Here is a 14,057-nt window from a genome sequence, read left to right on the forward strand (position 1 = left end):
GATTATCCCGTTCACCAAATTTCTCAATTCCTTTGCCCTGCATGAAAAAGCTGAAACTAAAAATGGGGACACATGAGACTCCAGGGTGGCTCAGTTAAGCGTCTGCCCTTGGCTCAGGTCATATCTCAGGGTCCTGGGATAGAGCCCGCATCGGGCTCCTTGCTCAGTGAGGAGCCTGCCTCTCCCTCTGCTTGTGCTCTTTGTCTTTCTCTGACAAATAAATAAAATCTTTATAAAAATATATAAAAATAATAAATAAATAAAAATGTGGACACAGAAGACAATTTCCTCAGGGTGGCCTGGAAAAGTCATCTCACTGTGGAGATCCTACACATGATTAAATGTCTGCTCACCAGAATTTAACTTGTACTGTTCATATAGTCAGGGTATGTTGTTCATGACTCATTGATCCTGTTCCCAAAGTTAAGATTATTCACACCGAATCAAAAACAGAAAAAAAGAAATGGAAAGTACAATTATTTTTTTAGTCTAAGGCCCCTGAAATTAGAGTTTATTGGTGACTATGCAGAGGAGTCAGTCAGAATATAGATACTTAGTCCAGGTATAAACCAACCCTCCAGGGTAACTAAGATTAATTCTGTGGTTCCTAACCTTAAACAAAACACCTACTTAAGTGAAGATTCAGGTTTTGTTACTTTATAAGAGACAATTATAATTCAGGGTTGTATTTAAAGGTTACAATTCAAAAACATGGTAACTTTTTATCATTAGGGAGAGAAACTGATTTCATTTACCCTAATGTTTCTGCACAGTAAATAGGTAGCTTCCAAATCATTATTTATGTCCCAGCTTTTGAGTGATGGGTTACAATATTTTATTCCATTATTATAATCAAAAAAATTCATAAAAATATTTTTGTATATTAAATATTACATAAATATTTTAGTGGTGTGCTCACTTGGGAGATGGGGTACCTCTGAGGCCAATGTTTCAAGTCTACTTTGGTGACTCACTGGGTAATTCTTAGGCGTCACCCAAAATTATACATACGACCACACCTCAAAGATATCTTTTGATAAGCATAAGGCTGAGTTTTAAGGACATACTGAAATTCTCACAAGGTACTACTTTTTTTTTTTTTTTACAAGTTTTAACATAAATTTCAATTTGCATGGCAATGTTTTGTTCTTCCCATTACTCTGGAAAGCTCTTTGAACTACCATTGCAGATATATACAATTTAAACTTCTAACTACCTCCTCTAACTTCCAAACTCATTAGCTTCCTAAAATCAAATCTCTCCTTCCTGGGATTCCTATTCCGAGTAAAAGCAGCATCACAGTCATTGATCCTGGGATTCACATCTTTCTCATTTTTAAAAGATCACAAATGTCAAGTCTGGATCTACCTATAAATCATCTCCTCCCCACTCACCCAACTCCTTCCCTGGCTTTGTTCACACTCCCTGTAATTAACCTACTCAAGTCCAACCTTTCTCCAGAAACTTGATATATACAGTCAAAGCAATCCCACACGATGATGCCATTTCTCTATGCTCTTACCTTTGCTGCCTCAAACTTTGTCCCACCTTTTCCTTATCTGTTCAAAATCTAAATAAACATGCATCAAGTTCTGCACAATTTAAACCTCATACAATTAACTGACCCTTATACATACTCCCAAGTGCTCTACTCACTCCTCTCATAGATCTGTTCAGTTTGTATGACTTGAGGGCCAAGCTTACATCTTATTTACCTTAAGAATGAAGAACAGATGTTTAATATATATTTGACAATTAAAATGCACTGAACTCTCCATCTGGTGAGCTGTTTTCTAACTCAATCTTTACCAATGAGTTCAAATGCCCCCATAACAACTGGAGATCTCTGATGGAATTCAGATTTTTAAGAGATTTCCATTATAATGGGAACTTGTCAGCAAATAAGTAATGGCCAATAATTCATTTACCCAGAGTTAATTATTAATAAATACAAATATTAGAGTCTTATTTGAGAAACGTGTTAAAATACTCAGCATCATTTATCTTTAAACATTTGACAGGTTTTGATTAAATACTTGAATTACAAAATTCTCTCCCAGCATCACCAGCAAGTACTGGCAGGTGGGGAGGAAGATGACTTCGAATGGCGTTGCTGTCAAGGCCAGACTGAAGTAGCTGCATTTCTAAAGTTAAAACCCAGAGAAACATTATAAAGTTAAAGAATGTTAGGTTCTCTGTAGAGCTGAAATCCTCTCATTTAAATGCAATGTGTCAAAAATATTTAAAAGCATCACAGAGGAAAGAAAGGACCTAGGTTAAAAGAAGCCTAAATTTCTTGAGAGGGGCATGGTTTTTCACATCTGTAACCCATCACCTAGAACAATATCTGATGGAGAAGGTACTCAGTACTTAGTGAAAGACAAAAAGTCAGAAGTGTCTGCTCAAAGGAAAGCCCAGTCTTTAAAAAACCCATGTTATTCAAAGAAAAACAGGAGATATTTCAAGGGTCTATAGTCAAAAACAGAACAGGGCAAAGAATTTAATCCCTTTATGATTTTTTTTTTTTTTTTATTTGAGAGAGAGAGAGAGGGAGAGTGAGAGAGAGAGATCATGAGCAGGGAGGAAGGGTAGAGGGAGAAGCAGACTCCCCGCTGAGCAGGGAGCCTGATGCGGGGCTTGATCCCAAGACGCTGAGATCATGACCTGAGCTGAAGGCAGACGCTCAACGACTGAGCCACCCAGGCGCCCTAATCCCTTTATGATCTTATAGCTCTGATGGAAAGTCACAGGTCAATATTTTGCACCCCACGGCCTGTTACCAACACTATCAACACAACTTCTTAAGTAATTTGAGTGCACAGGAAAGCAGTAATCATGCACATCCCATTTTAAGAAGTGCACCACTCCACAATTCCCCTCTATTATGTAATGTGGTAGTTTTAATCATTAGGTTTAAGTGGACTGGTTTCCCTGATAATCTTAAAGTATGTATATCTACATTTACATTTAGCTAGATGTGATGCAATTGAGGAAAATTAAAGTTGTTAGTTGGGAACCATTATGGAAAATCTCTGGATCACTGGAGTTTACAAAAGCAGGATCCAAGCTGTTTGAGACTATGGGCCTAAGACACTTAGATTCAAACCTGGGAGAAGGCTGAAAATTATCCAGAAAAGTAGGCAGGACATGTCACCAGAATGAAGGAAAGCTTCCTTTACACACCAGGGATCAAGTTCAGCCAGACAAGTCAGTCATCCTTATGCCAACGTGGCTCCCAACTACTGGCATATGGGCTCAAGTGCTGGCACTGGCAACCAGGAGAGGTCTTCTCTGGTCTTGTCACTCTCCTGACTTCGGTTACTTCATTCAGGTATGCTGGGGCAACCACTTTTCTTTTGGGGGTCAGGGAGCAGCAAATAAGGGACACAACCTTTTAACACCTGAGGTGTTGAACCGATCTTTCTTACTTTTCCAGCCCAACCTCAAGAGCTATTAGCAGTCTTTAAATGCCTCAAGTCTGAGAGAAAAAATAAGCAAATGACTTTAATGGACAAATTAAACAACTGTAATACATGGACAGCCTGGAATAGTTCATTCTAACATCATGGTGATCACAGAGGATCACAGAGAGTGACTTTCTATGTTTATTTGTTTACATATGGAGTAAAGTGGTATACGGCTGACCGAACACACATAGGCTCCTCAGAAAGCTGTAAGAATGTTCCTGACCTACAACTACAAATTCCAAAATTTATTTCTTACATCACTGATTTCTGGTGGTGATCCTCTACCTACCACAACATTACAAAGCCACTTAATAAGACCAAGTTTTGTCCATCACACACTATAATGGGAATAATTTGCTATTAATGAGAGCTGTTCTGCATGCATTAAACACCTTGTCTCATTTAGAATTCACAACTCTAGTAGGTGGGTGCAGATTTACAGATATTAAATAACCTGCCCAAGGTCATACAACCAGGCTTCAGATCAGCCTGTCTCTAAGTTCTTAATTATCCACTATGCACAGTAACACTTCAAATACATGTATAAGAAGAGAATATAGCCCAAAACATTTAAATTAAAATGAAAACATGTTCACTGCATTAACGTTTAAAAAAAAAAAAAAAAAGAAAGAAAAACCCTACACACTCCAACAAGTTTTGGTACTCTTGCCAAAATAAAAAAAAGCAAATAGATTCCAACTAGTCTATACTTCCATTTATATTTAGAATATGAGCTGGGCATGAGTATGTAATGAATATATATGTGTGTCTCTCTGTGTGTATAACACCCACATTATTCAAAAGCTCCCAAAAATGTGAAAAGTTTGTTCCAATCCTTCTTTATTTTGTCTACTTTAAGAATCCTTTGCAATATGCTTATGTAAATACTGATTTTAGCTGCTGTTCTCATTTCTCAAATCTTCAGCTTATAAATGAATTGGAAAAGTAACAGACCTAAGCAGACATCTTTGGAACACAAAACCAAAGAGATATAAACAAATACAACTAAATCAAAAACAAAGGATTCTTCTTTAAATTCTCTAACATCATGACTGATAAATGGGAGACCGAAAGAAAGAAGAATATACTGGCTGTGGATGGGGTTGTACACGCACACGTGAGCTTGTGTGTGTGTGTGTGTGTACCTGGGTGGGTGTCTATTTTATTAGCACACACAGTGATCAGCATTTTACCCTAGTTCACTAAGAGGTCTTTAAGAGCATAAACTCTAAATGAAAGGAAATTGTGAAGTTAGAGTAACATTGGGGCGAGGAAGAGTTTGTAAGAAAACAGTTCCAGGTCGTTAAACCCAACAGGTGAGTGCCTTCAGTTTTCTTACACCAGACTTCCCACTATGGTTCAACTGCATTAGTAACACGGAGACTCTGAAGGTGAAGTGTCTCCGTCCACACTTCGGAGAGATGCTGAAAAGAAGTAAGGATAGAGCCCACGTATCACCATTCCACTTACCTGAAGCTGAGCCTTCATTACAAGCATAAGTAAAGGCTAATATTGACATCCCAGATCATAAAGCACAACAAAGAATATGTTGACACAAAACTCTTGTAAGTTGTGAGTATACTATTTCCACTTAGAAGAGCATGAAACTCCCCAATAGTACCTGAAATCAAGTGTTACATGTGATACCGCTGGCATGAAAATTGAAACAGAAGACACTTTTTGATGAGAACTTGGCAATAATATCAATGGATTTTGCACTTCGATAACAGAATAAACCCATTATTGGGAACATATTCTAAGTAGAGCATTTTGGTCATAGTTTCAGAGCTGACCATGCATCTGGTACGTATGTTTTCTGTGTAAGCTAATAATACCACAGATTTTTTTTTTTATGTAAGCCAATTAATACTAAAAGCAATTTTACCAAAGGACAAACTTTTATACTCCTCCAACACTGTGTGAATATAAAAATCATTTTAGATTTGTAACTGCAGACTTTCCTCAAAGAATGTATTATTAAAGAATAAAAAAGAAACACTCCTGGAATTAGAAAACAAGTGACAAACAGCATAATAAAATTTTTGAGGTTTCTACCACTGACTTTCTTCTTTCAGGGTTATCATATTGACAATAAAAAAAAAAAAAATACTAGAATGTTCAGTCTCAAAGTGATCAAGGGCTAAGTTAGTGGTTTTGGCCTTGTTCTACTGAAGAAAGCCAAGAGGGACAATTTAGCTTTTGGACAGAGAACAGACACTGGCAGTCTCCAGATTTTACTTCCAGCATCTCAACCCACATCCAGCCTGGTGTGAAGACATGGCAGATGGACCACTTCTGTTATTTCGACTGCTTCAGCATCCTGCATGTTTCTGTAAGCATGAATATTCAGCCACAATAAGGAGCAAGGATAAGTGTGCTGACTGTATTAAGCAGGTACAAAAAAATCTTTATCCTTACCCTTTTTCTCATTATCATAGATTAAGATAAAAAAAAAAATCAACATTTAGAATACACTACTTCTGCCAAGCTTGGAAAAGACTTATCATTCAACGAAATGATGCTGGTTTTCATATATTTAATGTAAATGTATGAAGAGAAATGTGTGGGCAGAAGAAAACCAGCGTAATTAGCATTTTAGAGGAAAGAAATTTAAAGGCCACTAAACTGAATCAGTAATTATTTTCCACTTTGTTTTATTTTCATGATTTCATTATTTTCTCAGAAAAAGCTGAGCAGGCATTGAGTATCAATGTTCATCATTCAGAACACAAATCAGATTCCTTTAAATACCACAAAAAACCTCCACATTGGCAGGTTTTCCTGTTGTGTAAATAATGCCTATTTGTAAAACTCTTCTTTATTTAGATCTTGAAAAAAGATTATTGAATCCAGAAAGGGTAATTTTGCTATCAATAAAAGAAATAAAGTGACAATTTCTCTATGAGAAAAATATCTATGAGATAATTCCTGAGGAAGGACACCATCCCTACCCCTCTTGAAGGGCAGAGAAATGTCTAGAAATAAAATAACACACTTGTATTTGCTAAAATGAGGAGTTCGTGATTGCTCAAAGGAAATCTAAAGGCTGTGAACTCACACTGTAAGGGAAAACATCCATTAAAACACCACCTCTCATCAAAAAAATTATTTTAAAAAAGGCAATTCACTGTATTATGCAGGGAAGTTCTTTAAAGTGAATAAAAACCTCAATGCATAATCTGAATTCCATCCTCCACATGACACTTGTCACTAAAAAAAAAACCAAACAATTATGTAGGAAAGGTGGCGTAAACCAATCAGGTCTCCTTTACACTGCTGGGGAAGGAGGAAGTGCCCTGCGAAACACATCTCACACTGAATTAGGATCCCTAAGACCCCATAGCTTATGTCTTTTAAAAATAAAATAACCCCAATGAAAAGATGCCTATCAGTCTGCTCTTTAGGACTGAGAGGGGATTTCTTGGATTTTTTTTCACATCCTAATGAGTGAACATTATAGAGGTAAATCAAGGCCAACGCAAGGCACACATGTGGAAGTTGAGATAAACTTACGAAGTAGCCTGTTCCCAAGCTGGAAGGAGCTGAACTCTGCAATAAAGCATAAAGACAAAGTGGAAAATCAGCAATGGTTTTTAACACGTTCCAATCCACACAGCTCATTACCAGCCCTTTGCGGGTTTTTCATCGCTACATCACATCACTAGTGTATGCTGCCCCTTGTCATCTGCTACTGAAACAAACACCGTGTTGGCTTAATTTTCCCCTTTACATCTCTCAACAACTCAGAGATGCTAACGTGCTATTTACTGAATTCCAAGCTTCTGCGGTGGATGTAATTGCCAATTTATTTGACAGGCAGCTGGGTAATGAATTAATGATGGCATTTCGCCCTGCACTGAGACTAAACAGACACGCATCAGCCTGCCTCCCTGACTTGCTGACATTCAAGGCCCTGGTCTCAAGCTACTCAGTTTTGTGGCCGCAAAGGGGCAGGCAAGAGGAAAAAGCCCAGACTGACTTGAAAATAAAAGCCCAGTGGGTTTGGATGACTTTTCCAGTGTATGACCTACTTGCCAGTTTATTCCCTAAAGGCACCAGTTAGTACACACAGAGCGCTTTTCAAAAATGAGACATTTTGTAAACATAATTAGTAGAATGAAATGCAAAGAATGTGCGGGTAAAGGGAAGCAGTGAAAAGCACCATTTTTCCGAAGGTTTTAGTCATAATAATTATCAATTTAGGCTTCCATAGTTCTGACACTCAGAAAACTAAAAAAATAATAATTCTGAAAGGCTTGCAGGGCATCACTTCTTTAGGCAAAGAGGCCAAAAAGAGAACTTGGTTTTGTTTTAAACTTGTCTGTGATCCATGCGTGTTTGTACTTCTGTCTCTTTTTTCTCAAAACCTCTCATTACAAATGTTTTAATTTTTAATCTCCTTTTCGTGAAAGAAAAAGACCCCAAATAAGCTTGAAACAAAAACAATGCTAGTGCAGGGGCGGTCTTCTGGTCTCAGCTTGGTGTCCTTGCACCAGCAAGGCCTCTTCCCTGACTAGCATGGATCAGGTGCTACACCCTCCCTGGGGTGTGCTGACTTCCACCCCCAAGCAGTGTTTACTCAGTTCACCTCCAGCTCTTCCACCCACATGTCCTGTCCCTGCTTTGCAACTACAGGTAGCCGGGACCACCCGGTTAAGTCATCACCACTTCCCCAGTGCTCAGCACAATGCTTTGCACATAGGATGCCCGTAACAAGTTTTTGTTGAATTAATGTATAAATACATGAGAGTTCAGATTGCATAGGGTAAAAAAAAAAGATCAGGTGAATTTAGCATCTCTAAAAATACAGCAGATGTGAATCTTCTTGATTTTAAACTGTTTTCTGAGAAGGAAATACAGTGCTCTAAGTATGAACAGCATCTACATCAAACAAGAATTGTATGCTCCAGGGCATTCCTAAATGCACTTCCCAAAGCAAAACTTTCTTCACCTAGGTTTTTCAGACAGGCTCAGGAGAATAAAGGACAATCGATGTATGATCTTGCACACTGGACTTAGTTTAAAAAAATCTTGCTGCATTCTTGATCCCATAAATGGTATGTAGGGAGATCCACAGCAGCCATGGAGACAGCTTCTCATCGCAGTGATTAGCCAGCCATGTGACAGCATCACCTGTTTTCGGTACCATAGCCCTCCATGGAACAGAGGAAGGCAAAAGCCAACTTAGGTCTCCACCACCCTGGAGTCATGCCCCGGGGAGGTAAACTCATTTTAGGATGAACTACTCAGAAAGAACATGGGACTTGTTTATTTCAGGTTTTTTTCCCCTCCTTCCTGCAAATGGATTTTATCCAGAAGCAGAAGTACCCCTCCAAACCCACCTCCCCACCCCCAATACATATCATCTTACTGTATACCAAAGGAAATTATATCCTTCAGGTCTCGGAAGGCTCTGTTACACTCATTTTGCATATATATTGTACATTACTCAGGGAGCTGGGTGGAGAAGAGGACTTTGTTGTGCATATTTGTTCTGGCTATTGTTTATGCAGGTCTGACTGAATGAGGGAACAGTGGGTATCATTTCAATTTCTGATGTCAACATCAAATTACTTATTTAATTTCATGCCTGGCGAAGCATTGTATAGCTACACGCAGAATCATTTCACTTCATTTGTTATGCTGTGTTTTCGTGGCGATTGGCTTGCCTTCCAACTGACAGCTTTAATTACGACATGAATTTGATTGCACTGCCGAGGAATTAACATAATGCAACAAAGCATTTAAGCATCCTGCCTATAACACCCCCGCCACGCGCACACACAAACACAGACACATGAAAGAACACAGACACTACATCCTCACATACATTAGACGTCCATTAGAGTTTTCAGAATTTGCTAGAAAGCAGAGAACCCTATGGTCAGAGGCTACCCACATTTGTCAACCCACTGTACTCACTTCTTTTTCTAAAGAAGAAAAAGTTGGGGGCATTAACCTGTGATTTCTGGACCTGGCAAAAAACTCTGTTAAAATTCCTCCTAATCGACTCTGCCAAACATCCCTTCTTACTCCTTCTCCACCATGTTTTTCTTGGCTAATTGCCAGCTCCCTTCAATCATCACTGGAAAATTTGAACAGAAATAACATCTCTAAAAGAGGTACCTCCTTGTCCATTTCTTCAACCTCAAGAATGTGGCTCTGGCCTTGTATTCACTGGGACACTATCCCTGATCACCAACAAGACCTCCACCCTCAGATACAGGTAACACAAGTTCTGAGATTAGTCAGAAGGCAGGAGTCAGGGTTTTACTGATAGCTCCTGACACACATCACATCCCTTAGGCCTTGCTAAGGAGTCTCGATCATGAATGCCTAATCTAAGTTTGTATCTAAATATAGATGCAAATATTTGATAGCATTAATCTTTCTTCCAAGTCAGAAATTCCACGAATACCATAGGCAAAAATAGATTATGCTATAAAATTGAATGTCTAGAAACAGCTTTTCTGTTGTTTGAAATGTGTTACATTAGCTATTAAGTTACAGATGTGCATTTAGGGATTGGCACTGATTTCTCAGATAGGGAAGAGACAGACACCAAGAGGTAAAAGCCCTAGGAAAGCAAAGAGGTGGTGATGCCCTGACCACTGAACCATTTGATAGAATCAAGTTCATTTCAACTTTCTGTGTTGCCCCTGGTCAACATCTAATGAGGAGGGGTCCTCCTGGTTTCTTTCTTTTTTTTTCTTTTTTTTTTTGCTGTAGAAAGAAGGCAGACTCTGTCCAAACTATATGGCAGAAATTGCCACAGAATCTAGAAAAGATGAGGAGTTAAAATGAGGCTTGAAAAACTAGACATGTTTTAAAAAAGAATGCAACAAACAGAAGTGTCCTTGAACTCAAAAGCATTTGAAATAATACCATACACCCATGTTTAGGCAAATACTTCTGTTGAATAATGAAAAAGGCTTCATTCTTATTTTTTCAAATGGCAGAGATGCCAATTCATTCATATTTTCAATGCACAAGGTAGAAACGAGGGGTAGAAAGAGACTGAGAGAACAGAGCAAAAGAAAGTGTTTAGCAGTGAGAAGACAAGGATATAGGAAAAGCCAGCCTGCTGGCTATCTGATACGTGATTTCGGGGCTCATTATAAGCCATCTCCTGTTTCACATGGTCTTTTCATTCTGCTGAGTCCTCTCTCTCTCTTTTTTTTTTTTAGGTTTGACCACTGCTCCAACAATCTCTGCAAATTACCCACCTCGATCTCATTATGTTGCAAAGGAGAGCTTTCTTACAAACACACTCTGCCTCAATCGCCAAGCTACATGGGCTGCAGGAATAGTAATGGGATGCACAGTTGAAAGACATTTTCCAGGAGGTAGAACGTTGCTGCTGACATTCAAGTGTGCAAGTGGATATTCATTAAACCCTCATTCTACTCTTCCTCACTGCTCCCTACCTGACTTTCTTTCCATCGCTGTCACTAAGCTATCATTGAAGCTACTCATTAAACTCGTGAGGTTAACATTTCTGTTCTAACAGCTTACCTACAACAAGGGATTTCAAAATTGATTATCCATCTAAAATAGATGTGCTCCATTCATTAGACATCTACACAGAAAGGCCATGTCTATTATTACAGCTCTCTGAGCATGGGATGGATGTGTACTCCACCCCCAAGAGGAGGATATATGCTCTGACCCCAGGGCTAATTTAATAGAATATTAAAAAATTCTTCCACAACACCAATTGTGTTTGACATCCTTGCCTACCCACCTTCCTGTTAGGCTTTTCTCTCTTGGGAGTAAAAAGCAGAGGATCATGCCAAGAATCACATGGCCAAGTACATTTCTAGTAAAGGTCACAAAGCAAGCTCATTCATGGATTTTCTGTAGCATTTTAAAAAATAATGACAATTAAAAAAAACTGAAATCTTAATCATAGGAAATGTGCCTTGGAGATAGGATTACTAATAGTTAGTGAAGACACAAAATATATTTGAATGGGAATTACTACTAGGGGAATTCAAGTAAAAACAGGCCAACAATTAAAAACAGAAGTACCGTATGATCTATTCCACTACTGTATTTACCCAAAGAAAATGAAAACACTAATTTGAAAAGATACCTACACCGCTGTTTTTATTGCAGCATTATTTATAATAGCCAAGATATGGGAGCAACCCAAGTCCATCCACAAGATGAATGGATAAAGAAAATGTGGTGTATTTTCAGTGGAGTATTATTATTCTGCCATAAAAAAGAATGAGATCTCGCCATTTGTGACAACATGGATAAGCCTAGAAGATATTATGCTAAATGAAGTAAGTCTGAGAAAGACAAATACCATATGATTTCAATTATGTGGAATCTAAAAAAAACAAAACAAATGAGCAAACAAGAAAACAGACTCTTAAATACAGAGAAGAAACTGGTGGTTGTCAGAGGAAAGGCGGGTGGGGGCAGAACAGATAAAGGGGATGAAGAGGTACAAACTTCTAGTTATTAAATAAGTAAGTCATGCAAGTGAAAAGTATAGCATAGGGAATAGAGTCAGTAATACTGTAATAATGCTGTATGGTGACAGATGGTGACACTATTGTGGTGAGGACTGCATGATGTACAGAATCATCAAATCAATATGGGGCGCATCAGAAACCAATATAACACTGTACATTAATTATACTTCAAAAAATTCCACAGATAAGAAATAAACAAATATATAATAAAATTAGCTTTTCAACTGAGAATTTTTATAATTCCATACAAGAAAATAGTGGAAAATTTTAGGGAACATGAAGGTTAGCATAGGTGATATTTAGGGAAAGGATCTGCTTTTCTTTTTTGTTTGTCATCATTCTTGTTAGTGATTGTTTTTGGTGTTTAGTAAGTAGGAGATATGATTTAAAAAGGGGGGGCAACAGCATGACGAAAGCATCAGGTATGGAAATAGACCCTTCCTACTTCAATTTTCAACCCTCTGTTCCAACCCACTTCACGTGGTCACCGGTTCTCATCTATACTCAGTCCCTTCTGGCTTCTTTCCCTCACTGCATTCTTGGCCTTACCTTTATCTGTTGTTTCATATAAAGGGCAAATAAACATTTTAAAATAAAAATTATAACAACATTCTTTTTAACATCTTCCAGTGGCTTTAAAAAGAACATATAGTGGGTTAAGTAGTGTAATAATGTCCCCCCCAAAATTCATATCCATGTGGAACCTCAGAATATGACTGTAAGAGTTAATTTTATGTGCCAACTTGACTAGGCCCCTGGTTACCTAAATATTTGGTCAAATATTATTCTGGGCATTACTGTGAGGGTGTTTTTATGAGTTGAACGTTTAAATTGACAGACCTAGTAAAGCATACTGGCCTCCCTAATGTAGGTGAGCTTCATCCAAACAGAACAAAAACAGGACAAAAGAATGAACATCCTCAGAGTAAGAGAGAATTCTTCTGTCTGACTGCACATGAGGTGGGAGGATGGGTTTTTTTCCCTGCTTTCAGACTTCAACTGAAATGTGGATTCTTGGGGTCTCAAGCCATAGAGCCTATGGACTGGAATTATACCATCAGTTCTCTTGGTGATCAGGCCTTTGGACTCAGACTGGAACTAACCACTGGCTCTCCTGGGTTTCCAGCTTGCTAACTACAGATCTTGAGACTTATCAGCCCCCCTAATTATATACGATTATACACACTATTGGTTCTGTTTCTCTTCAGCACCCTGACTGATATGACAGCCTTATATGGGATATGTGCTGCAGAAGCCAGCACTACGATGACCTTCTTTGGTAAAAGGGTCTTTGCAGATGTGATTAAGTTGAGGTCATACTAGACTAAGGTGGTTCCTAAATCCAATGACTACTATACTTCAAGAAGAAGAGAGGACAACACAAAGCGACACATTGAGCAGAAGGCCAAGTGAAAACAGAGGCAGATATTGGAGTGACGTAATTATAAGCCAAGAAATGCCAGATGCCCCCAGAAGCTAGGTGAGAAATGCAAGGATCCTTCCTAGAGCTTTCAGAGGGTTCATGGCCCTGCTGACACTGTTAATGCTGGAATTTTAGCCTCAAAACCTAGGAGGTAATAAATTTCCATTATTTTAAGCTACCAGTTTGTAGCCCTCAATTACAGCAGCCCAGGAGATTAATGCCACGCCTCGCCTCCTTCCCATGCACTAGAAGGTATCATGTGATCAGCCCCTGCGCTCAGTCACTAGATTCTAGCCACACTGGCCTGTTTTCTTTCCCTCAAACATGTCATGCTTGCTCCTGACTCAGGCTCTTGAGATTGTTGCTCCTGATATCCAGGGTGCTCTTCCCACAGATCTTCACAGGGCTACCTCCTTTTCTTTATTCAGGCTTCGATTCAAACATCACCTACAGAAAGGCCTTGTCCAATCACCCCGGTTCAAGCAGCAACACGTACCCTTCCACCCCTCATCGCTGTTTTGTTTACCTCATAAAATGTATTCTCTCAGAAATAGTTTTACTGTTTGCTCACAGGTCTGTTTGCCTCCCCCCAGTAGAATGGAAGCCTCAAGAAGATGGAGACTTCATCTTGTTTACCAGTCAACCTCACGTGCACAAAACTGTACCTGACACATTTAAGGT

At 38.7% G+C, this 14,057-nt stretch overlaps 1 protein-coding gene across 6 annotated transcripts in view; it reads right to left on the bottom strand.

Moving 5' to 3' along the window:
- Positions 1–14,057, bottom strand: part of AUTS2 (activator of transcription and developmental regulator AUTS2) — a 1,126,541-nt gene that overhangs the window by 595,828 nt on the left and 516,656 nt on the right. For all 6 annotated transcript variants that reach the window (XM_054507626.2, XM_064593076.1, XM_064593075.1 and 3 more), the window contains one exon: positions 6,981–7,016. In XM_054507626.2, the coding sequence (XP_054363601.2) occupies positions 6,981–7,016 (36 nt within the window). The remainder of the gene's footprint in view (positions 1–6,980; positions 7,017–14,057) is intronic.

The sequence above is a fragment of the Mirounga angustirostris genome, unplaced genomic scaffold (assembly GCF_029215605.1).
Source record: "Mirounga angustirostris isolate CCGP_5_RB_7025 unplaced genomic scaffold, mMirAng1.0.hap1 SCAF_5, whole genome shotgun sequence".
In the NCBI taxonomy this organism is placed as follows: domain Eukaryota; kingdom Metazoa; phylum Chordata; class Mammalia; order Carnivora; family Phocidae; genus Mirounga; species Mirounga angustirostris.